At 39.7% G+C, this 23,916-nt stretch overlaps 1 protein-coding gene across 6 annotated transcripts in view; it reads right to left on the bottom strand.

Annotated features, from left to right (window-relative positions):
• shank3a (SH3 and multiple ankyrin repeat domains 3a) overlaps positions 1 to 23,916 on the bottom strand; it is a 400,804-nt gene that overhangs the window by 210,441 nt on the left and 166,447 nt on the right. For 4 of the 6 annotated variants that reach the window (XM_055174823.2, XM_073853777.1, XM_073853775.1 and 1 more), the window contains exons 3-4: positions 22,750 to 22,953; positions 17,536 to 17,607 (exon numbers count right to left, since the gene is read on the bottom strand). In XM_055174823.2, coding sequence (XP_055030798.2) covers positions 17,536 to 17,607; positions 22,750 to 22,953 — 276 coding nt within the window. Of the gene's footprint in view, positions 1 to 3,083; positions 3,465 to 17,535; positions 17,608 to 22,749; positions 22,954 to 23,916 lie in introns of those variants that run through there. The other 2 variants (XM_055174825.2, XM_055174828.2) reach the window with 2 other exon arrangements.

Raw genomic sequence — 23,916 nt, 5'->3', positions numbered from 1 at the left:
TACAGAAATATGAAGCTGTGCTTTTTGAAGAAATAGTACACAGATTGTTTCCCGAAGTACCACGGAAGCATCTTGGGAACTTATTAAAATTTATTAGCACTGCATACAACTGCAAGGATATGCGATGATCAAGATGATTCCATGAGGATGAGAAGCTTGCGTTGAGCTCATGCACTTCCACCTGAGACGCTAAAGCAATAATTCACCCAAACTCCCCAGTACTGATAACCTGACCTGTCATCCCTTCTATCTGGATACACTTGTGATCATTCTGCCACTCAGAAGAACCCTCATTAAATCTCCCATCAGTCACCTCACAGGATCAAGAGATTACACATCACAGCCTGCGTCGCCGCCGTCAGGACTGCGGATCAGCGCTCTGTCAAATCCACACGCAGGTGTCACATACATTTAGATTTCTGGGCATCAAAAAAGTTACAAACAAAAGCACAAATGGCAGAGAATGAAGAACAAGGGAACAATTCAACAACAAAAGAAATTCAAGATGTTCACATCTTAAATGCAACACACACAGACAAAACTCTTGTCAGCTTGTGTCCAGTGTAGCGCAGAATGTCCAGACAGTGATTGAGTTCAGTGAGGGATTGAATAAAGAAACAGCAGGTATGAATGTGTGTCTTTAAATATCAGAGGAAATATACAGACTGCTTTAATTTAGCAAAAGACTCAACAACAGAAATGGTCCGATGGTCAGGGACCAATGTGAGGTTTTAAGGATTAGTCACTTTTTCTTAAAAAAAATCCATATAATTTACTTACCACCATGTCATCCAAAATGTTGATGTCTTTCTTTGTTCAGTCGATAAGAAATTATGTTTTTTGAGGAAAACATTCCAGGAATTTTCTCATTTTAATGGACTTTAATGGACCCCAACACTTAACAGTTTTAATGCAGTTTAAAAATGCAGTTTCAAAGGACTCTAAACAATCCCAAAAGAGGCATAAGGGTCTTATCTAAGGAAAAGATTGTCATTTTTGACAAGAAAAAAAAGCACTTTTAAACCACAATTTCTCGTCTTCCACAGGTCCTGTGACGCCTCGCGACCTCGCGTAATACGTCATCACGTCAAGATGTCAGGGATGACGTATGCGAAACTACGCCCCAATGTTTACAAGTGTGGAGAAAGAGGACCGCTCCGACGTTGTTGTATATGGAATGATACAAATTAATGTCTTTGTGTCACTTTATTGTTTAAAATGGTCCGCAAATGTGCGTTTCATATATGTAACACGTGACCTTTCCACGACATTACGCAATTACGTGAGGTCACGATGGCTTGTCACATGAACAGAGGAAGACGAGAAGTTGTGTTTTAAAAGTGCATATTTTTTATTTTTCTTGCCAAAAATAACAATCATTTCGCTAGATAAGACCCTTATGCCTCGTTTGGGATCGTTTAGAGTCATTTGAAACTGCAATTTTAAACGGCATTAAAACTGTTAAGTGTTGGGGTCCATTAAAGGATTAGTCCATTTTCTTAAAAGAAAAATCCAGGTGGTTTGCTCACCACCATGTCATCCGGGGTGTTGATGTCTTTCTTTGTTCAGTCGAGAAGAATTTGTGTTTTTTGAGGAAAACATTGCAGGATTTTTCTCATTTTGATGGACTTTGGTAGAGCCCAACATTTCATGCTTGACTCGACAATTAACAGTTTTTTTCATGGAGTTTCAAAGGACTATAAACCTATAAACCAAACGAGGCATAAGGGTCTTATCTAGTGAAACGATTGTCATTTTTGACAAGAAAAATAAAAAATATCCACTTTTAAACCACAACTTCTCGTCTAAATCCGGTCGTGATGCGAAAGCGTGACCCCACGCAATACGTCATGACGTCAAGAGGTCACAGAGGACGAACGCGAAACTCCGCCCCAGTGTTTACAAGTGTGTTGATAGAGGACCGTTCTGACGTTGTTGGTTGTCGAATGATATTAATGTCTTTGTGGCAGTTTATTGTTTAAAATGGTCCGCAAATGTACGTTTTATATATGTAACACGTGACCTCCCTACGTCACTGCGCATTTACGTTAGGTCGCGTTGGACCGCGGACCTAGACAAAAAGTTGTGGTTTAAAAGAGCATTTTTTTTATTTTTCTTGTCAAAAATGACAATCGTTTCGCTAGATAAGACCCTTATGCCTCGTTTGGGATTGTTTATAGTCCTTTGAAACTCCGTTGAAAAAAAGGAATGTTTTTAAAGTGTTGAGTTAAGTTTTAAATGTTGGGCTCTATTAAAGTCCATTAAAATGAGAAAAATCGTGGAATGTTTTCCTCAAAAAACATAATTTCTTCTCGACTGAACAAAGAAAGACATCAACATTTTGGATGACATGGTGGTGAGTAAATTATCTGGATTTTTCTTTTAAGAAAATTGAATATTCCTTTTAACATGGGAAAAATCCTGGAATGTTTTCCTCAAAAAACATAATTTCTTCTCGATTGAACAAAGAAAGACATCAACATTTTGGATGAGTAAATTATCTAGATTTTTTTAAAGAAAATTGACTAATCCTTTAAGGCTGAACTTTTAGCTGTATGTGTATGATGCCTTGTGTGTTTGTTTAGCATGTGCATGCATTTTATACATTTTATGCATGTGCACAATTATATGCAAACTCGAGCATTTCAATTTGTGCACAATGCAGTCAAATTGTGCTGATTTGGTAATATTGTTCAACTAGCTGGCTCGGAAGTCGAAGCAATTCAGGCTTATGAGTGACAATTTCTTAGGAGCATCAGTTTGCAATAGGTTAAAAATCCTCAACAAACAGCAAATATATACCTAAATGAAGTCTTAAAATGTAACACAAAAATTAAGCAATAAAAATCCTTGCCATCAATTCTATCTCTCGGTTCTTCCAGTGAAATGAACGGTCCCATACATTAAAAGGGAAGTTCCCCTCTATTGCCGTCACATGCACACAGTGAAGGAATGAGATGCAACAGAAACACACGTGTACAGAGGCACACGCTCGCTCAATAGTGATGGATTAGATCAGGAGCAGATGGACCACAAGAGAGACGGATACAAAGAAAGATGTCAGCAAAAGCAGAACGGGATACCTTACTGTTGATTTTGGACTTCTTGGCGTCCTTGCGTGCCTTTCTGCTCCTCCGCTCTCTACCGTCTCTCCGTCCGAGCGCTCCCCCCATCTCCTCTCATCATACACTCATCTTCCACATGCCCTCTCACCCTACAACTCTCTCTCTCTCTCTCTCTCTCTCTCTCTCCACACTCACGTCTCGCCCGCTCACACTCACTAACGTGTCCGGCATGCGATGAAGGGGCGATTCTGCTGGATGCAGTGATGGAGAGGGAGGGGAGGAGAGAAATGAAAAGACGTGTGTTGTGGCGTTAATGTTGTTGAGGTGGGGTGGGGTGGGGAGACGATTTGGGTTTGAGCCAGTCAGAAACAAGCTCACAAGCGTTGGCTCTCGGCTGTGCACTCATTGACAGTCATTCGCTCTCGGCTGAGAGAAACCGCGTGTGTGTCCCAAGGAGAGCGGTGAAAAAACAGCTCCACACTCTGACAACAGACACGCACACACATACACTATGCAGTCGACTGCAGCATGCTCATTGACCAGAACAGATGCGACTGCGACTGTGTTTAGCTCCACCCCCAGCATATGATTGGTTAGAGACAAACCGGAGCGGCATGCTGCTCTTTCTCTCCTAACTATTTGATGTTTAAGGTGGGACATACGATTGGTTGATTATATGATGGTAATATTCAGAGAACCTGGAAACAGGACTGTACTGAAAAACTGATCATAAAATAAAATAAGTAAGCAAGCAATATCTTACAGTATAATATATAATGTAACGATTTAAACATATAAGATATTATTCATTTCCAATCTAAGCTTTTAAATGTTTGTCCAATGAATTTCAAGTCTTTAAACAGGTGGTTATTTCATTATTTCATTGCTTACATTTTACTTGGTGTCATTATAAGTCATTATGTATGTATATAGCAGTAACAGTAGGAGATCATCAGCAACACTGCTTTATTATCACCGTTGAACAGCAATGACATTTGAAAGGCTATGCAAGCACACACATGTCATTATAAACCACTGCAGTGGTAACAATTTGTAGCAATATACTGTAATGCACAAATATAAGGTCACGGATTTGCTGCAGTCTGCCTTTTCCTTAAAGATACATGCACTGCATTAAGATGTGCTTGAGGTTTAGGGCAGCTTATAGCCACAAGCTTTGTTTTCATTAAAGATTTGCGCAAAACTTTAGCGTCATAATCAAACTATTGTAAAATGACGTAATTTCCATTAACCCATGTTATGCGACTAAAACGTTATTTAGGTGTTTCGACTTTATATGCTGCTGCACAGACCGAAATGCGGATGACATCAAAATACCGCGAGAGTGACTCGGAAGCATACAAAGCAGTTAAAGACGGGGGCGTGATTTTTGAAAAACACTTTGGAAATGGGAGTCGGGCCGAGTACCAAAACACACTTGTAGCCAATCTGCAGTAATGGCCGTGTCTACTAACCGACATCGGTGCCTGGGTTGCCTATGTGTGGGGCGGGTCTATCAATAGAAGCTCTAGATTCTATTGAGGTAGGGGCGTGATTGTTCAGATGATTTCAAATATCAACATTGGCTTTCAGAGGTCATGCACCCAGCCTTTAATTCCCAAATAGCTTGCGCTGTATTTTCATGTCATGCGCTTGGACCATGAATATGATGTCATTAACCGCCATTGTTTACATTACAACAATAAGCTCGCTGCGAGGCAATTTAAGGTTCACACTTCACATCTAAAACTGCACAGAAACCGCGACCCCACTGCTTTCCTCTTTCTTTCCAACGTGCTTTCCGAAGTAGAATTCTGAAAAGTTGATGTATTTTTTAAATGGCTGCGGCGCCAATGCACCAGAAAAAAAAGAGCGCATCACGACGTGTAACGCGTGCTTGCAGCACATCTAAATTCAAAACAACTTATTTGTGCGCACAAAAGATGCAAAATGTGAACCGCACCAATTAAAATGTAACTTCCACTTTCTCATCAAGTTTGAAATCTGTGTGAAATCTACTGGTAAAAAGACAGAACGTCACTGCGTGTGAACAGCACATTTTTGTCTTTACTGGTAAAGTCATTCTGGTAAATTCATGGTAAGTTACTGAAATTACTGTGTAAAGAGGCTAATGCCAGTAATGCATTTACAATAGGTTGATAAAGTACCTTACTAATCTTCTCTTCGCAAAATTAAATCCATTCATTCAACTCCTGTCATGATATATTTAGCTGGCACACCCTGTGACTAGTTAGTCTCATATAACAGAGATCATTACATCAAGCGCCACATACAGTACAATAATTAAAAGTTCATCTGCTGAGAATTAAAAGTTCATCCTGCCAGATACAGGACCATTCAGAAAGATCTTTTATAGTTTACATGAACAAAAATAAAAACCTTTAAACCCGCTGAAATCTCTTTTTATTATTTAAATATTTACTGTAAGCGTTAATATATATATATAATGTATATATATATATATATATATATACAGTCTTGTTCAAAATAATAGCAGTACAATGTGACTAACCAGAATAATCAAGGTTTTTAGTATATTTTTTTATTGCTACGTGGCAAACAAGTTACCAGTAGGTTCAGTAGATTCTCAGAAAACAAATGAGACCCAGCATTCATGATATGCACGCTCTTAAGGCTGTGCAATTGGGCAACCAGTTGAATTAGTTGAAAGGGGTGTGTTCAAAAAAATAGCAGTGTGGCATTCAATCACTGAGGTCATCAATTTTGTGAAGAAACAGGTGTGAATCAGGTGGCCCCTATTTAAGGATGAAGCCAACACTTGTTGAACATGCATTTGAAAGCTGAGGAAAATGGGTCGTTCAAGACATTGTTCAGAAGAACAGCGTACTTTGATTAAAAAGTTGATTGGAGAGGGGAAAACCTATAAAGAGGTGCAAAAAATGATAGGCTGTTCAGCTAAAATGATCTCCAATGCCTTAAAATGGAGAGCAAAACCAGAGAGACGTGGAAGAAAACGGAAGACAACCATCAAAATGGATAGAAGAATAACCAGAATGGCAAAGGCTCAGCCAATGATCACCTCCAGGATGATCAAAGACAGTGTGGATTTACCTGTAAGTACTGTGACAGTTAGAAGACGTCTGTGTGAAGCTAATCTATTTTCAAGAATCCCCCGCAAAGTCCCTCTGTTAAAAAAAAGGCATGTGCAGAAGAGGTTACAATTTGCCAAAGAACACATCAACTGGCCTAAAGAGAAATGGAGGAACATTTTGTGGACTGATGAGAGTAAAATTGTTCTTTTTGGGTCCAAGGGCCACAGGCAGTTTGTGAGACGACCCCCAAACCCTGAATTCAAGCCACAGTACACAGTGAAGACAGTGAAGCATGGAGGTGCAAGCATCATGATATGGGCATGTTTCTCCTACTATGGTGTTGGGCCTATTTATCGCATACCAGGGATCATGAATCAGTTTGCATATGTTAAAATACTTGAAGAGGTCATGTTGCCCTATGCTGAAGAGGACATGCCCTTGAAATGGTTGTTTCAACAAGACAATGACCCAAAACACACTAGTAAACGGGCAAAGTCTTGGTTCCAAACCAACAAAATTAATGTTATGGAGTGGCCAGCCCAATCTCCAGACCCTAATCCAATTGAAAACTTGTGGGGTGATATCAAAAATGCTGTTTCTGAAGCAAAACCAAGAAATGTGAATGAATTGTGGAATGTTGTTAAAGAATCATGGAGTGGAATAACAGCTGAGAGGTGCCACAAGCTGGTTGACTCCATGCCACACAGATGTCAAGCAGTTTTAAAAAACTGTGGTCATACAACTAAATATTAGTTTAGTGATTCACAGGATTGCTAAATCCCAGAAAAAAAAATGTTTGTACAAAATAGTTTTGAGTTTGTACAGTCAAAGGTAGACACTGCTATTTTTTTGAACACACCCCTTTCAACTAATTGCCCAATTGCACAGCCTTAAGAGCGTGCATATCATGAATGCTGGGTCTTGTTTGTTTTCTGAGAATCTACTGAACCTACTGGTAACTTGTTTGCCACGTAGCAATAAAAAATATACTAAAAACCTTGATTATTCTGGTTAGTCACATTGTACTGCTATTATTTTGAACAATACTGTATAATAAAACTTTTTATATCAATTATCATTTGTATTTTATTTATTTATTAATTGTAAATCTTATTATTTTTTAATCAAATATGAAACTGTTAACATGAGTTAATGCACCTCAAACTAACATCAATTACTCTAATGACATAAACAAGAATTAAAACATGCTTATATACAATATATTGTTCGTTTTTTGTTCATAATGCCTTTACTAATGTGAACAGATACAACCTTTTTGTAAAGTGTTACAGTAATTTGTATTTTATATTATTCAATCAGTACACATAAACAAATAATTCAGGGTTTGTTTTGTTCACAGTCATAGCTCTAATACAGTATGAATATGAACACTGAATGAGGTAACTTGCCCTTAAAGACCGAAGTCCGGATCTAATCTACTGTTACACATGTGTTTTTTCTTTTAGCTGTTTACTTTCTCTAAAGACCTAAATTGTCCTTTTTTATGAGTTTATGAGGAGACTTGCAAAGACAGGAATTTTGACGCATGTGTGTATTTCAGGCTAATACAGCGGCAAAAAGAAGTTACTCACAAGCTCAATGAGAAGTCGATGCACGACTTGCATGTTCCTCTCAAACAGAAACAGTCCGCGCATAGCACTGTTGTTTGTGTTTCAACGACTTAAAATCACTTGATTTAAAACTGTGGCGCTTAAATACGTGTACAAATGTTAAGCTTTTGTGACCACGAGCACAGCAACGTGACATGGGCACTAGAGATGCGCGGTTGGCGGTCACAGCCGCGGACTCCGTGGATAAACCGCGGATCGGGCGGATGACGTGACGAAAAAGAATATTTTTATTAAATTCGGGCGGGTGGCGGATCGACTGCTTGTTATTAGCTGTGTCCTTCTAAGCATGCGACCTTAAAAGGTGAGCACTCTGTCTTTCAAGGTGGCAGCCTCAGAAGTTTGCGAAGAGAACTGAAATGAGACGGTCTAGCCTTCTGAGGACCCATAATTTGCGTCACCTGTTGCACGCGCCCCCAGTAGCGCCCACCACCCCTGTCAGCAATAAACAGCGGAGACATTTCTGACTTATTAAAATAAATATGTAATCAAAAAAATATTAATTTATTTTAGAAAATATGACACATTGATGTAGATTAAACTATTCAACAGTATATCAAATAATCAACCTTAGAAATATACGCAACATAAACCGAATAATATTAACACAAAACATAACTTATAATACTAAAACAGTGACAAGAAAAAGTTTTCTAATACACTTTTATTAAATAATGGTTTTAATTGTTTGGGATAGCCTCGGCTGTTAAGGATCCATTCATTCTATCATTAACAGCGCGGAGAAATGAGGACGCATTTTGACATAGCTCTTATCAACGCCGGCGAAGGAGGTACGTGGCAAACGCAAAAAATGAGAATTAAAAACAAAGGAAATAGAAGGTCAAAAAAGGGTTGCCTGGAATAAGTTTTACAAAGTGGTAAATCAGGATGACACCAGACAGTGCAGACTAATTTGTGCGTTTAATTTAGGCTTATTTATTTATTTATTTTTGTCCCATGTGCGCCGATCGGAGACTGAGTTCACTGCTGATATTCTAGACTTCTAGTCTCGCGGCTGTCATCAGCAGCGGCTGTCATCAGCAGCGCCTTGCATCGCCCAGTCAGCGGATGGCGGGCGGGTGCGGTTTTGAAAACTGGTCAGAAACATTGGTGCGGATGAATGGCGGACGGATGATGAGTTTTGTGATGCGGTTGCGGATGAAATAATAGCCCATCCGCGCATCTCTAATGGGCACGTAACCTCGAATGAGAAAATACTAAGTTACGAGTTAAGTGTGTGCGCTTAATCTGCATAGACTGCTTAAACTTCGGCAGCAAATAAGGTGACTATAAATTTTAAAACATAACCCGCCAAGTTGGCTAGTGATTTCACATCGTTACCACAATAGCTGGACATGTCGCAGACCCCCCCTCACCCCTCATTTTCAAAAACTCATTGGATCTAGACGAATCACAAGAATGACTATTTTGGATCAAAACCGCAAATTTCACAGAAAGGGGACAAGTTTGCACCCCTGTTAATTACTCTATTCATAAACTTCAACAGATGGAGTAAATTTAGAGCACATGAAGTTCCTCCTGATGCAAAACAATGACTGATGCATGATGTGTGTTAGCCAAGTTTAATAGGAGGTTTAGGAGGTTTATCCAAAGGCACAAAAGTCTAACAAAACACGAACAATCTAACAAAACAAACTACACACATACCGTCTTTGGAGCTCGTATGCTAATAGGGCAAAAATAACTTGGGGCACACAGAATTGGCTCAGATTTTGACAAAAAAATTCCTTTTCTCTCTTTCTCTCTCTCTCGTGCATGTGTCTAATGGACGTTTGAATCACGGGGGTTCCACACTGAAGGTGACTGGTGAATGTGGCAGCAAAAGCAGACAAGACTGTAGATCAGGGCCGGGTGAGTAAAGACTAATGTGTGGAGAGAGAGTGAGTGCTGGCGGCAGAAGTCATGCATGTAGGGATTTACTTCTTACTGAAAAAGATTGTGTGCAAACACACACACACACACTTATTAATTCTCTAACACATGCATTTGTTCATTTATTCACCATTAAACTGAAGGCGGACATTCGGGTGTGTGTGTGTGTTTGTGAATGAATTTGAACTACTATCTCACTGACATATCAAACATTCTGCATCCATGACCGCAGTTTGTGTTCAGTGCTATAAAGACTGATTCACTCTGAGCCTAGTAAAGGTTTCGAGCTGCTTGTTTGGAGAAACGTGTTCTGGATACAAAGTCTACCGACCAGAGAGCATGTGTGTGTGAATGGACGTGTGAATGAATTAATGAGTATGCAAAAATAAGAGGTAAGCAAATGAAGGAATGGATAAATCATTCAATAATAATAGTGAGAATATGCATGTGCGTGTATAAAAATGAACAAATGAGTTGGTGAATAATACATTACTCTATAAAGCAAATCAATTCTCAGGAAAGTGAAGACATGTGATGAGTCTCAAATACACCAAAGAGTCCCTTCGGCTCACTTCAGTTCTTACTGTACATCTGTCACAGTAGTATCTGTAGTATCCACATTATACGTTTTATCCAAAGCTAATGCACTAGTCAATAACACACTTTATGTACAGTCCAGCAAAAAAGTCTTTAAAAGAAACACTACTGTTTTTTTTAAAGAAGCTGTTGTCTGCACGCTCTAATTCTCTTGTTCTTTCTCTGGAGAAAACGATTACTTGCATACAGCTGAGCTTCAGTGTCTGCCAGTCCTTTAATGCTGATGAGGTAAGACTGTGTTGTACAGTATAGTGATGAGCCCATAAGGTAATGCTAACTTCTCAAATCTACATTAACATCGGGAGCTCCAGGACTGATATCCTGTTGGTCTCCAAAAAATGGTCCCTAAGGCTATGTCCACACGAAGCCGGTGCATTCCCTATCCGATCATTTTTTTCCCTTGCTCTAAAAAAATCATCCGTAAACACGAAACCACTGAAACCGACTGAAAGCGGTGTAGTATATATGCCGGACCAGTATGGGGTACTGTAATTCTGCCACAGATATACACTATACACGGAGAAGAAGACTTTGAGCATGCGCATAACCAACGTATGGTGTTGTCCATTATCGCTTGTTGGTCACCACAATTGCATAGAAGCAATAGATTTTGCTGTAATAAAGCTAGTAGGCTTTAGTAGCTTCTGTAGCACGAACACAATCACGTAGTCCGCCGTTATTGTTGTTGCTATTACGTGTGACGCTTCCGACACGTGACGTGATGACGTTTTCGCTTCACAAAATATACGGATTGGCTGTACAGACGAAACCGCAAGGGTGTCGGTTTCAGATTTATCCACTTTAGGACCCGGTTTCAAAAAATAGCGGATTCAGTCTCCCAAAGCGCCGGATCCGTGTGGATGAAACGCCAATACGATAACAAATTTATACGTATACAGTGATACGCGTCTCCGTGTGGACAGCCCCTAACTGTCACTCGGGCGGTACCCTTTCAAAAAGTACACCTGTGCACCTAAAGAGTTCATTTTAGTACCTCAAAGGTAGCTTAATGGTACATATTAGGACCTTTTTGGATCTTTTGAAAAGACCAGAGCAGCGGGGGAGTGGGGACAATCGCACTTGGGTACATTTCGGTCCAGTTAAATATAATATGTGCGTGCCCTGTGTCGCTTTTGTTGGCGCAAGATGGCGCGTTCCTTCTTTTAACTCTTTCCCATCATTGACGAGTTATCCCGTCAATTAAGAGAAAACATTTGCATAAAAAAGTGTTCCTGATGAGGTTTTATGTTAATCTGTAATCCCGTGCTATACACTAGATGGCGCACTTACCCAATTCAGTGTTGGGATAATGCATTACAAGTAACGCGCATTACGTAATAATATTACTTTTCTGAAGTAACAAGTAAAGTAACGCATTACTTTATAAATCTACACATTAATATTTGAGTTACATTTTTTTTAAAAAGTAATGCAAGTTACTTTCAGTTTAATTAATTCAATTTAAAAATAAAATAATGTACTGAATTAAACTGAACATATTAACGTAGAATTATGCACTCTCTGCAGGAACAGTTTGAGTCAAAAAACGGAGATGGCAAGCTAGAGCTTAACATTTTTGCGATCATAAAAAACACATGCAAGGCCTGAAAGAGATCAAGGTTTAGCCAAGTAAGAAAAAGGAATGCAAAAGTAACTTTTAAGTAACGTAAGCATTACTTTTCATGAAAAATGACTAAGTAATGCAATTAGTTACTTTTTTGGGGAGTAACTTAATATTGTAATGCATTACTTTTAAAAGTAACTTTCCCCAACACTGACCCAATTTATAAAAAAAAACTAAAGCAAAAAAAAAAAAAGATTTACTAATTTTAAACTCTGTGTAAGTTTTGATAATCGTTCTGAATCTGATCTCTAACAAAATTCGTTCAAAAAATGCAATTATTTCAGCTTTTTGCATTTTTTTTTTTTAAAGAAAAATACCCATTTTTAAGAGTTTATAAACAAACAAAAAAATATATAAATAGGATGAAACGTTTTCCCCGTTTTGTTTGTTAATTTGTTTATTTATTGTTTGTTTGAAAGCAGAGGGTCTGTTCTTTCATTTGATATATTTGTATGTTTAAATATTTTTAGAAAAAATAAATTCCTGAAAGGCATTTTGTGAAACTTTTGTGAAAATCACAAAAAATGCTGGCGGCAACTTTTAAAAAAAATTGCTGGTGTGGAATGAGTTAATGAATTACACAAAATACAGCAAGGTTTGTTAACTATACTAGTATAACTATATAGAAAAAATGAAGAACAAAAAATGCACATCAAGTGTGTCTTGCTTTTTATGTTTTTAATTCATTTTTGAAGCCACTGTAAACTGCAAAGCTACATATTAATTGTTATATTGCAATGCTATTATATTTTGTGCACACATCTTATTTTATTGTAAATAAAAAAGCCTGACAACCATTAAAAACAGACGTTGTATCCATTGATTACGCCTCTCTGACACCCGCCAACTCAAAACAAATCTTAAAGGTCCCGTTCTTTCAGTTTTTTTTAAGCTTTGATTGTGTTTACAGTGCGCAATATAACATATGTTCATGTTTTACGTGTAAAAAAACACTGCATTTTTCACACAATTTACTTATCTATATAGCGCTGTTTTCACTGCCCTCAAAACGGGCTGATGTCTTCCTCGTTCTATGAAGTCCCTCCTTCAGAAATATGAATATGTAGCTTGTTTAGTTTGTTGTGATTCGATAGCAGCTTAGCTTACCGTTAGCTTAGCTGGCGACTCACATATTCCTGTGGGTGGAGTTTAGTCAAAAACTGTTTTATTGATGTCATTAAAGCAGGAAGTAGAGGGCTGTAGGCTTTGAAAGAGGAATTCTCTTAAAGAAAATATATCGCCTGACAGTGAACTTTGAGGTTTATCATTTTACAGTTATTATTTTTGCTATTATAACAACATTACACACTAACTAGGGTTTAAAAATGGGATCAGAAAGAACGTGACCTTTAAGTTTCCCACTTATGGCATCCATGCACATTTATTTCATAAATACAATATATATGATTTGAACGCACCACCTGTGCATGCATGTGCATTTGTGAGCATGTTTGTGCATCACTGCAAGCATCTGGAAACATGTCACCACAGCAAATGATAAACAATATTACTACTGTATAAGTGAATTAGACCCTCTTTTTAGCTTGACCAACAGCCCACCGTGTGAGCGAGAGATGGCGCAGTCCAGCAGCTAAACGCTGTACACGGTCATTCAAACATCCCACAATTCCTAATGAAACAACTAACAGTGACAGAAAAATAGGCATAAAACATATTGGACTTGTCCAACTGAAACAGAAATAAGCAGAGATGTCACTTGAGTGTGTTACAGGGAGACCGCAGAAAATTCAGATAACATTCTGTACCCACTTCAGTCCTCTCAAATGTCACTATAATGCCAGACATTTACAAAAACCACCAAGCAGCTGGACATGATCCCTGTAAGCTGAGTTTTTTTTAACCTACATTTAAATATAATGGTAAAAAATAAGGAATTGTTATATTATGAATTAAGTCTGCCAAAACATTATTGGTGATAAATTGTATACAAAATAAAAGTTTGTGTTTGCATAACATATTTGTGTATGTATTGTGTTATATCTATGGTCATATATATTTTGTTTAGGCCTATGTATATTTTTTATTTATATATAATATTATATAATATAAAATGTTTCAAACATATATACATGTGTAATTATTTTGTATATATAAATACACACACATGCATGCATTTAAAAAACATTCACACATATATATATATTAGGGCTGTCAATAGATTAAAATATTTAATCGCGATTAATCGCATGATTTCATGAGTTAACTCGCGATTAATCGCAAATTAATCTCATATTTTTATCTGTTCTAAATTTACCAAAATGTAACACTTTTCAAGTTTTTAATGCTCTAATCAGCATGGATTTGGATAATATATATGCTATATGCAAATGTATGTCTACAACAGCCTGTTTACATTTTCAACAGAACCATCAGCCATAGTTTTATAAATGTTTTTGCCTTTAGAAGACCTTGTTCTTTCTCCATTTCTGTTTGCTGCTGCATCATTTGTGACCTGTGCTGGCAAATTGAGTTGGGATGAGCAAATTTTCAAAAATTTGTCATTTATATTTTAACATTCTCTATTAAAAAACTTCAAAACAATTGGAACAATTTGACAAAGCATGACAGAACTATACCTGTTAACGCAGAGCAAAAACAATGTCGATATATTTTACATATATGTTTTTCTTTTATTGTTTAATTTTGACATTGAGACAGCCCACTTTAAGATACTGTAGGATAATGCAAGGGTTTAATATAATGACACAACAGATACTTTTCCTTAACAGTTAACCAAACATTCACTTCAGATATAACAGATTATAGGTCATACCTGCATGAATTCTTGTCAAAACAGATATTTTTAAACCTGTAATTTTGTGTTAGATGTCTATATATATCAGGGTCATACACGCGTTTGTGTGCAGGCGCATCAGACGTCTGCGTCAGACATCGCTTTTGAGTCTTGTCACTCTTAATAACTCTTTTAACATCAATCAGGTCCCGAACTTTATCTCTCTTAATAATTATTTTAACATCAAAAAAGTCCTGCAGTCTATTTTCTATCGTTTCTGAATGCTTTAAAAACGAAACTAAAAAGTGAAAGAAGACGCATCTTTGCTTACATGGATTTGGGACGGTACCCATCACAAAAAAACGTGCAGATAAAGAAAACTGCACGTGCAGAAAACGTGCATTTTAGATGTTTAATGACCATTTAGAGCATTGGATTCGCTAGACGAGAGCTTAATGTTCTTATTTTTATGAAAAGCTCAGAGTCATCTAGACAGTGCGGGTCACATGCTGCGTCTCAATTCATCCAGCTGTGGGTCAAACAGAAATTGCGTGTTGCGTTAATCGCGCGTTAATAAAATTAGTGCCGTTAAAATGAATTTGCGTTAACGCGTTATTAACGCGTTTATTTTGACAGCCCTAATATATATATATACATGTGAATTGTGTGTATTTATATATAGAAAATAATTACACAAAAAGACTAACTTTTATTTTGTATGCGATTAATCACGATTAATATTTTTACAGCCCTAGAATTAATACAATGAATAATATTAAGTATTAACTCAAGTGGGACTCTGTGCAGTTATTTTAGGCATGCAATACTACAGTCCTATCTACTTGAATGGGGAAAGACATATTAATAATAATAAAATTAAATCTCATACTAAAATCCCATTAAACCTGATATCAACTGTACAAAACGTTTGTTCCTTAAACTTAAATTGCACTAAAATACTTTTTTTCTAGGTGGTTTCGGCTACCGTGCATGCACACAGGTTGGCAAACGCCTCATGCGACTCTGTACAGAGCCCCTCCCCCAGAGAATCATCAGAGTCTTTATTGATTGATGATTGGTTCTTTGAACTGGAAGGCGGGACTTCCATCACTAGAGCTGCCATATAAATAGCGCTTTTCCATTGCATAGTACCCCACGGTTTGGGTCGAGTCAGCTTACTTTTGGGGGCTTTTTCACTGGGTGCATTACGTAGTACACTTTTTTTAGTACCACCTCGGTTGGGGTTCCAAGCGACCCGAGCTGATACCAAAACGTGATGCGAAAACACTGTAGATCACTAATTGGTCTGAGAGAATCATCACTACTAGTGTCATTGCTATAATGTAAAAGATTAGCTTTACCTTCATGCTAGCTTGCGCTTTCTCGAGTAAACCTGTTATCATCTGTGCTTTGCTGTAAGTTCCCAAACTTCCTTTTAGCGATGAAAAACATCCACAGGTTGAGAATCAGGAACACCATAACAGTTTTTTTCCAGACTCCCAGTTTGTGGCGGCAGATTCGTGACGCGCACGTCCGCATATCTGCGTAAATGCAACTTAAATGAGGCTTAGTGGAGCGCGTCAACTGACGCCACGGGTGTTTATACAGAAACTGTCATGTGAGACAGAGGTAGTGATAAACGGGATGTGCAAACATCTATTTGTGGTGGTCAATTTTAATTTTGTAGCGGACTATGAAATAAATAAATGTATGGGGATGTTCAACGTTGCTCTCACTTGTATGATGTCACAGCAGTAGGCAGCGCAAATATAACGATACGTCCATAATCCCTCCCACTCCAAAGTGTTCCTAAACTCAATGGAAAAGCTAACCAAGCCAAAGTGAGATGAGCTTACCCAACCTGACCCGACCTAAACCGTGGAGGACTATGCAATGGAAAAGCGCCATAAGTGTTGCATTCCTGTTAAACATTTGCAAAGTCTTCAGTGAATAATGATTAAAATTTGGCATAAGGGTAAGGTTTTTATTTTGGGGTGAACTATCCTTTTAATAAGTTCCAGTATAGATTAATCATCAATTATGATTTTTCAGTTCATACACTGCGGTTTTACAGTCACACAGGGTAATTCTGTCAGTGTTGTATTATCTGTATCATCTACAGAAACCTTTCGTCTAATTGAATGACATAGAGGATTCAAACTGACATGACAAGACATAAATTGGTATAAAGCCAACATTGATTTTCTTTTATTGTATTAATGGCATTGATTTAGGTTGTAACTCTGATTCTTTTGGAAAGATGAGAAATGTAGTTCAGTGATGAGAACAGAGTTGACCGGGTTCGCTGGTAATTGTGTGTGTTTATGAAAAGTGTTGTTGATCTGTGAAGAGCACAGAGGTCGAGGACACGAAAACATTTCTACAGCCTCCCATTCCACACGATTATTGCCATCATCAATGTTGTCAACATTATTATCAACATAATCATTTCAAACAGCTTATTAACAACTTCATATCTTCAGTGTGACAGCAAAGAAACGCGACTATCGGGTTGCTAATTTTTCCTATGAGACAAGAAGAAGGCGCTAAGGATGTTGAAGGCTCTTTTAAACCACAATCAATTTTCAGGAGATTGCCCATTTGAGACATTTGTATACTATATAAGTATTGTAATTCAAATATATTAAATCCAAGGATTTCTAAATGAAAAACAAAAAGCAATTGATGCAAAAAAACAACAACTCCAATAACCAAAAACTGTGCTCACAAGACAAAGACATCTTTATACTCCTTCATCTGTGATCTGGACAATAATTTACACATAAATAATGAGACTGGGAACTCTAATAGCATTGAATAGAAAAAAAAACAAATTTTGCATGAAAACAGCAAACCACACATATGCATTGTACAGAAAGAAGTTACATTTTATTCTTACCTTGGTGTGAAGTTTTGACAGCTGCTTTTCATCCAGGTGGGCCTGTGCGTACACTCGCCTCTTGTAGCGAAACTGGAAAACAAAAGGAACAACAAAGATTAGTTTAAAAGCATGACGGATATCATATCAACATGAAATAAACTGAAGCTAGCATACCAACACTGTTTATTTATGACAGAGTTAAATGTGTGAATTGCTCAACATCTGCGCATCAACATTACATTTGCAGTCAGGACAAGAACCTCCCAACCTGCTGAGAATCAATAAATCATTTTATTTAGTCAAACCATGCTGAAGAAAACAAGAGAAGGTAAAGCTGCAGGGGGGACGTTTATCTTGACTTTTGGGGTCTTTTGGTGCACCTGAATACTCCCATAAGAAAGAGACGTCACAGATGAGATCTCTTTCATATTTCCGTTATTCATGGAGGACATCAATGAGATACCCCACAGATCATTTATTATATCATGTTAAAATTGCCACTTTGTGGGTGTGAGCAAAAATGTGCTATTTTTGGGTGTGGCCTTTAAGTGCAAATGAGTTAATCTCTTCACTAAATGGCAGTGCCGTGGTTGGATAGTGCAGATTAAGGGGCGGTATTACCCCTTCCGACATCACAAGGGGAGCCAAATTTCAATGACCTATTTTTTCACATGCTTGCAGAGAATGGTCTACCAAAACTAAGTTACTGAGTTGATCTTTTTCACATTTTCTAGGTTGATAGAAGCACTGGGGACACAATTATAGCACTTAAACATGGAAAAAGTCAGATTTACATGATATGTGCCCTTTAAGTCTTCTGGGTCTCAAATATTTTTTTTCTGAGAAAAAAGTCAGAAATCTCACAAATGTCTCTATGAAAGTTTTACAAGAGATCTTAAAGTGCATCTATTATATTGCTAAAAACAACGTTATTTTGTGTATTTTAGGGCTGCCTAATAAAGTTTGCAGAATAAAAGTTTTTGTTTACATAATTAGTATTCCCACACCTTAGTTAACTTCAAATTCAAGGACCTTTCAAGGACTTTCCATGTGCAATACCCTCAAACTCAAGGACTAAATGTGAGGACACATTTCAAGTGAGAGCAAGGTTACATTGTGTTACCTTTTAAGATACATTGTTACAGTTCCCTTTTGAGGGAACTTGCGCTGCATCACTGCGGTGACACTTTGGGGATGCCTTGCAGGGGTAAGTGCGTCTGAATGTGTATATCAAATTCAACCAATGGTGAGGCTTAACGACAAAGACAGGGTGACGCGGAGACAGGAAGTATATTGCTATCTGAAATATTGCCCAAGACGGCATTACAGGGATGCAGGAAGTATGGCAAGAGAGACGCAGCGTCTCGTTCCCTTCTCAGGAAACAACAGTTACATATGTAGCCCAAGACGTTTTCATGTGCCAAACACAACTATGCAAAAAAACATTTTGGTATGAATCAACATTTACATACAGAAGATATAAGCATTTAAAGCGAACAGTTTAGCACGTGTGCTTAAAAAGTCTTGAATTTTTATGAAATTATCCTACACTACACATTTTAATAAAAATGCAAATCTCCTCCCTTCCTCGAAACGATCTCTCTTTACTTACAATCATATGGCATGGCAGGTGGGCGAGGTCCGGGAAAAGATCACAGCGATTAGCAAATAGCACCATGACCCAACTTCAAACAATCCAATCAATTCTGGATTCATAAATTCAAGTACAGCCCTACCTTTTTTCATTTCAGAAGCTGTTTTACTCCAATATACGTCAAAATAAGACAATCACTACTTCAGTTTCATGGCGACTTTAAAACTGCCAAAATATGTACTATTTCGGTACGAATGTGTTTAAGAGTTCATATTAGTACCTCACAGGTATATATTGGTCCTAAATGTAAAGTACAAAGGTGTACTTTTTTTAAAAGCTAGGGACCATCAATTGACCATTTTTTCTTACAGTGTAGGCAAAAAATTTAAAAATAGAGAACGCTTAGGTTATTCACGTAACCCCGGTTCCTTGAAATAACGGGAACGAGCATTGCGTCAGTTGCTGACGCTATGGGGGAAACTCCTGTTTACTCCGCGATTGAATCCTATTGGTTAACGTCTGTAAAAAAAAATACAGACCAATGACGTTTGTTGACGTCCCTATGTAAGCCCGGGGAAATATGTCAAGAGCTCATTATTATTCGACTGAAGCGCGCAGCCGAATAACACTCGCTGTGTAGACGTTTGTAGCACGGCCAGAGACGCAATGCTCGTTCCCGTTATTTTAGGAAACCGGGGTTACGTGAGTAACCTAAGTGTCCCTTTCAATACGGTTCACTTCGCATTGCGTCAGTTGCTGATGCTATGGGGGAACGTAATCCCATCCCGCCGTGCATACACAACGGACTGAGGTGCCCTTACCGGAGAGACACAGCATGTGGCCCTATACCCAGCGTGTACATAGCTCTAGCGAGCGTAAGTGAAAGCACCATATATGAGACAGTAATACGCATACAGTGAAGTTTCTAAACGCACCATGATGCATATATAACAGAGCTCGAGACGACGGGTTCCCTGAGCACGCCGCGAGCTGTGCATAATTTATTAATAGATAGCCATGATGGTGAGTTCGCAGCGCACCGTGAAGGCATACAGAAACGCAGTCGTGTGAACATTAAGCCGATAGGACCTGTGCTTGTAAGGCAGGGACATCCAGGCTATAAAATCTGACAAACGTAGACGGCGAGGACCAGCCGGCCGCATTACAAATGTCAAAGATAGAAATCCCCGTAGACCAAGCCCATGATGAAGCCATACCTCGCGTGGAGTGAGCTTTTAAACCAACTGGACAATGTTCATTCAGGGAGGCGTAAGCCAAAGCAATGGCTTCGACGATCCATTTAGATAGCCTCTGTTTAGTGAGCGGCATACCTAAAGAGTGGTGCGTGAAGCTTACGAACAGCTGATCTGACTTGCGGTATGAGGCAGAACGGTCCGTGTATATTCTTAACTCTCTGACGGGGCAGAGCATGTTCAGGGTTTGTTCGCTGTCCGCCGGCGGTAGGGCGAGAAGTGAAACCACCTGAACTCTGAATGGCGTGGTAAAGACTTTAGGAATGTATCCCACTCTCGGTCTATGGATCACTTTGCTATCGTTAGGACCGAATTCCAGACACGACGGGTCAATTGAAAACGCGTGTAGATCGCCCACTCGTTTAACTGATGCCAACGCCGGGAGGAGAGCGGTTTTAAATGAGAGAGCGCGCAGGTCAGCCTGCTCGAGGGGCTCGAAAGGGGGACCCCGCAGCACTTTCAGAACCGTGGACAAATCCCAAGACGGGACCATGTTAGGTCACGGTGGGTTTAGTCTGCGAGCGCCTCTGAGGAATTTAATGATGAGATCATGTTTTCCCACGGTGTGACCGGCGATAAGGGTGTGATTTGCCGTTTTTGCCGCCACATTTACTTAAAGCGTCGAGGGCGCGACTGCTGTCCAGCATTCCCTGTAGAAAGGAGAGAATATGCTTCACTTCACAGGTGTTTGGGTTTAAGTTTTTCTTTGTGCACCAGTCAGAAAAAATAGACCACTTTTGAGCGTAAAGGTGCCTGGTAGATGGGGCCCTAGCTTCTGATAGAGTATTTAACACTCGTCCTGAAAGGCGTGACGGGTGCTGTTCACAGACTAAACGTGTAGATTCGATAGCTCCGGCTGTGGATGCCATATCGTCCCTCTCACCTGAGAGAGGAGGTCTTTCCTCAGCGGTATTGGCCACGGTGCTGATGCTTTCAGCTGCCATAGGTCGGGGAGCCACGGTTGATTGTGCCAAAACAGGGCGATCAGAATTATCGCGCATTTCGTCTCTCTTATCCTCTGAAGGACCCGGTAACAGGGCCACCGGAGGAAAAGCGTATAGAAGATACGCCGGCCATGTTTGCGACAGGGCATCATGGTGTCTCGAGAAGAAGATCGGGCAATGCGCCTTCTCGTCTGATGCAAACAGATCAATCTCTGCCCGGCCGAAGACGGTCCATATTTTCTCGACCGTCTGTGGATGCAGCCTCCATTCTCCCGGCTGCGGACTGCTGAGCTAGAGAATGAGCCCATAATAAAAGATGTCAGATGGCAGGGCTTTGAAGGATGGTTCATCTTTGCCCTCCATCCGCCGGCCGATGACGGGCAGAGGTGGGCAGCGACAGATTCCTCGAGCGGCGCAGCTTAGTGTAGCCGTGTTCGTCGGCGCCGTCCACTACGGAGAGGACAGGGGAGATGGCGCTCTGAGTTGGGTGGAGTGGGGAGCGCGCCAGGACTTAGTGAGCTCCTGGTGAACCTCCGGGAAGAACGGCGCCTGCCGCTGGCGGGACGGTTGATGGCGCCTGAGCTGCACGAACCACTCATCCAGACGGCTGAGTTGAGGCTCTGACGGCGGCGACCACTGAATGTTGAGCTCCGCTGTAGCTTGTGTCAGGATGCGGATGAGCTTGGAGTCGTGAGGACGCGATGAGCCACAGTGCCGAAGCAACATTATCTCAACGTGCTTCTGCTCTTTTAGAATGAAATTTGCTCTTTTATACTCAACCGGAAAGCGGCAGGGGAACAAGCTGGTGTGTAGTAGTCCGCTGCAGTGCTCAGATCGACGGCAAGTAAGGGCGGCTTCTTCGGAGCAGCGAGAAGGTTCGCGCTGAAGGAGAAAAGTAATGAGCTTTTGAAATATTTCCCCGTGCTTATATAGGGACGTGTGCCACGGCCGGCGGACTCAAGCGTCATTGGTCTGTATTTTCTACAGAAGTTAACCAATAGGCTTTAATCGCGGAATAAACAGGAGTTTCCCCCATAGCGTCAGCAACTGACGCAATGCGAAGTGAACCGCATTGAAAGGGAACCAGATACGAACTATGAATGAACTATGAATCCCATGAAACTTTGCATAATCAAAAAACATGGCACAACATAAAACAGACACTCTGTATTTTATAGCAAAACATCATGAGAGAAGAAGGTCTCTGCTGGGAATTTTGCCTTGGTTCTTGTTTTCATGCTAGATTGGAAATAATCTCTCAGGATTATGAGTATTGTAGTTATCCTCAAGAAATTCGGCAGCAAAACTTGTTTTTTATGTTAAAAAGCATTGCAGTGGCATATAGCCTCAAACATTATTGCTTAACAAGCTCGGTGCTGATGTTAAGGCCTGTCTTGAAAGGCCATGTGTGTAAATAAAGTGTCAATAAATGAGTCCTTACCTCCAGGTATGGTACAGGAGAAATGGCAGGAAGTGGATATTCTTTAAGTGTGCGCTGCTCGTCCAAAAATTTCCCGGCTTTGCCGTTATATGCGGGCTGGAACAATCCGTAGTTCAGCACATCCTTTAGGCTCTGGTTTAGTGTGCAGAGGATGCGCTGTTTAGACAACCAGATGGGCGACTCAATGTTGAACTTCATGCATTTCTACAGAGGAAACACAAAGATTGATATAAAGGTCATACCTGGTATAATTGTGAACTTTAAAATGTGACACAATAAAACGATTTATACATATTCTTAGGCTGTTTAAAGAAGAAGAATTTAAATGTATTAAAACTATAGAGAAGTAAAGGGCGATTTATAGTCGTGCGTAGGTCCTACGGCGTAGCAGCGACGGCGTAGGTTCCGCGTCGGTTTTCATTTATACTTGTGCGTCGCCGTCCGCGTCGACGTGCAAACACACGCGAAACCGCTGGTTGGCAGTAATCACGCGTGTAACCACAGTAGCAGCAGAAGTCATCACAGAAGAAGAAGCTAAGCAAGTAAACCCACAAACGAAGAAGAAATAGCAACTGGTTGTGTATAATTGGAGAAGACCAGCAATGATGGAAGTAAATAAAAAGCGACTAATGTGTCAGATTGAGTTAAATCACTCCTCAACTTGGCTCATCTTTGTTTTCACCGTCTCAAACGGAAATACCTATGACGCAGTTTTTTTACCTTACGGGAGGGGTTCTGGTGGACCAATCACAGCGCTTACGGTCCGCGTAGAGCCGACGCGCTGTTAGAAATTTTGTGAGGTGCGCGTCAGGCTACGCAGAGCTACGCACAGGCTACGGATAGCCTACGCCGTAGCTACGCCGTAGGACCTACGCACGACTATAAATCGCCCTTAAGAATAATTAGTAAATGTTACCCTGGACCACAAAACTAGTCATAAGTAGCACTGGTATATTTGTAGCAATAGCCAACAATACATTAGGCGTTTCATTCAATACATTGCAATGTCAAGGATACTTCCTTGGCAAGACTGGTCTTTCCAAGTCACTTCCTTCAGAGGCTAGGCGAGGCTCCTCTTTAGCATTCGGAAACAGGCTAGCAAGTGCACGTAATTGCGTCATTTACATCAGTAAAAAGGTGGGCTTTTGGTGCTGCGCGCATAGGATT

The sequence above is a fragment of the Misgurnus anguillicaudatus genome, chromosome 15 (genome assembly GCF_027580225.2).
Source record: "Misgurnus anguillicaudatus chromosome 15, ASM2758022v2, whole genome shotgun sequence".
Classification (NCBI taxonomy): Eukaryota; Metazoa; Chordata; class Actinopteri; order Cypriniformes; family Cobitidae; genus Misgurnus; species Misgurnus anguillicaudatus.
Note: the sequence above shows the minus strand (reverse complement) of the source record. Positions and strands in the feature narration are given on the sequence as shown.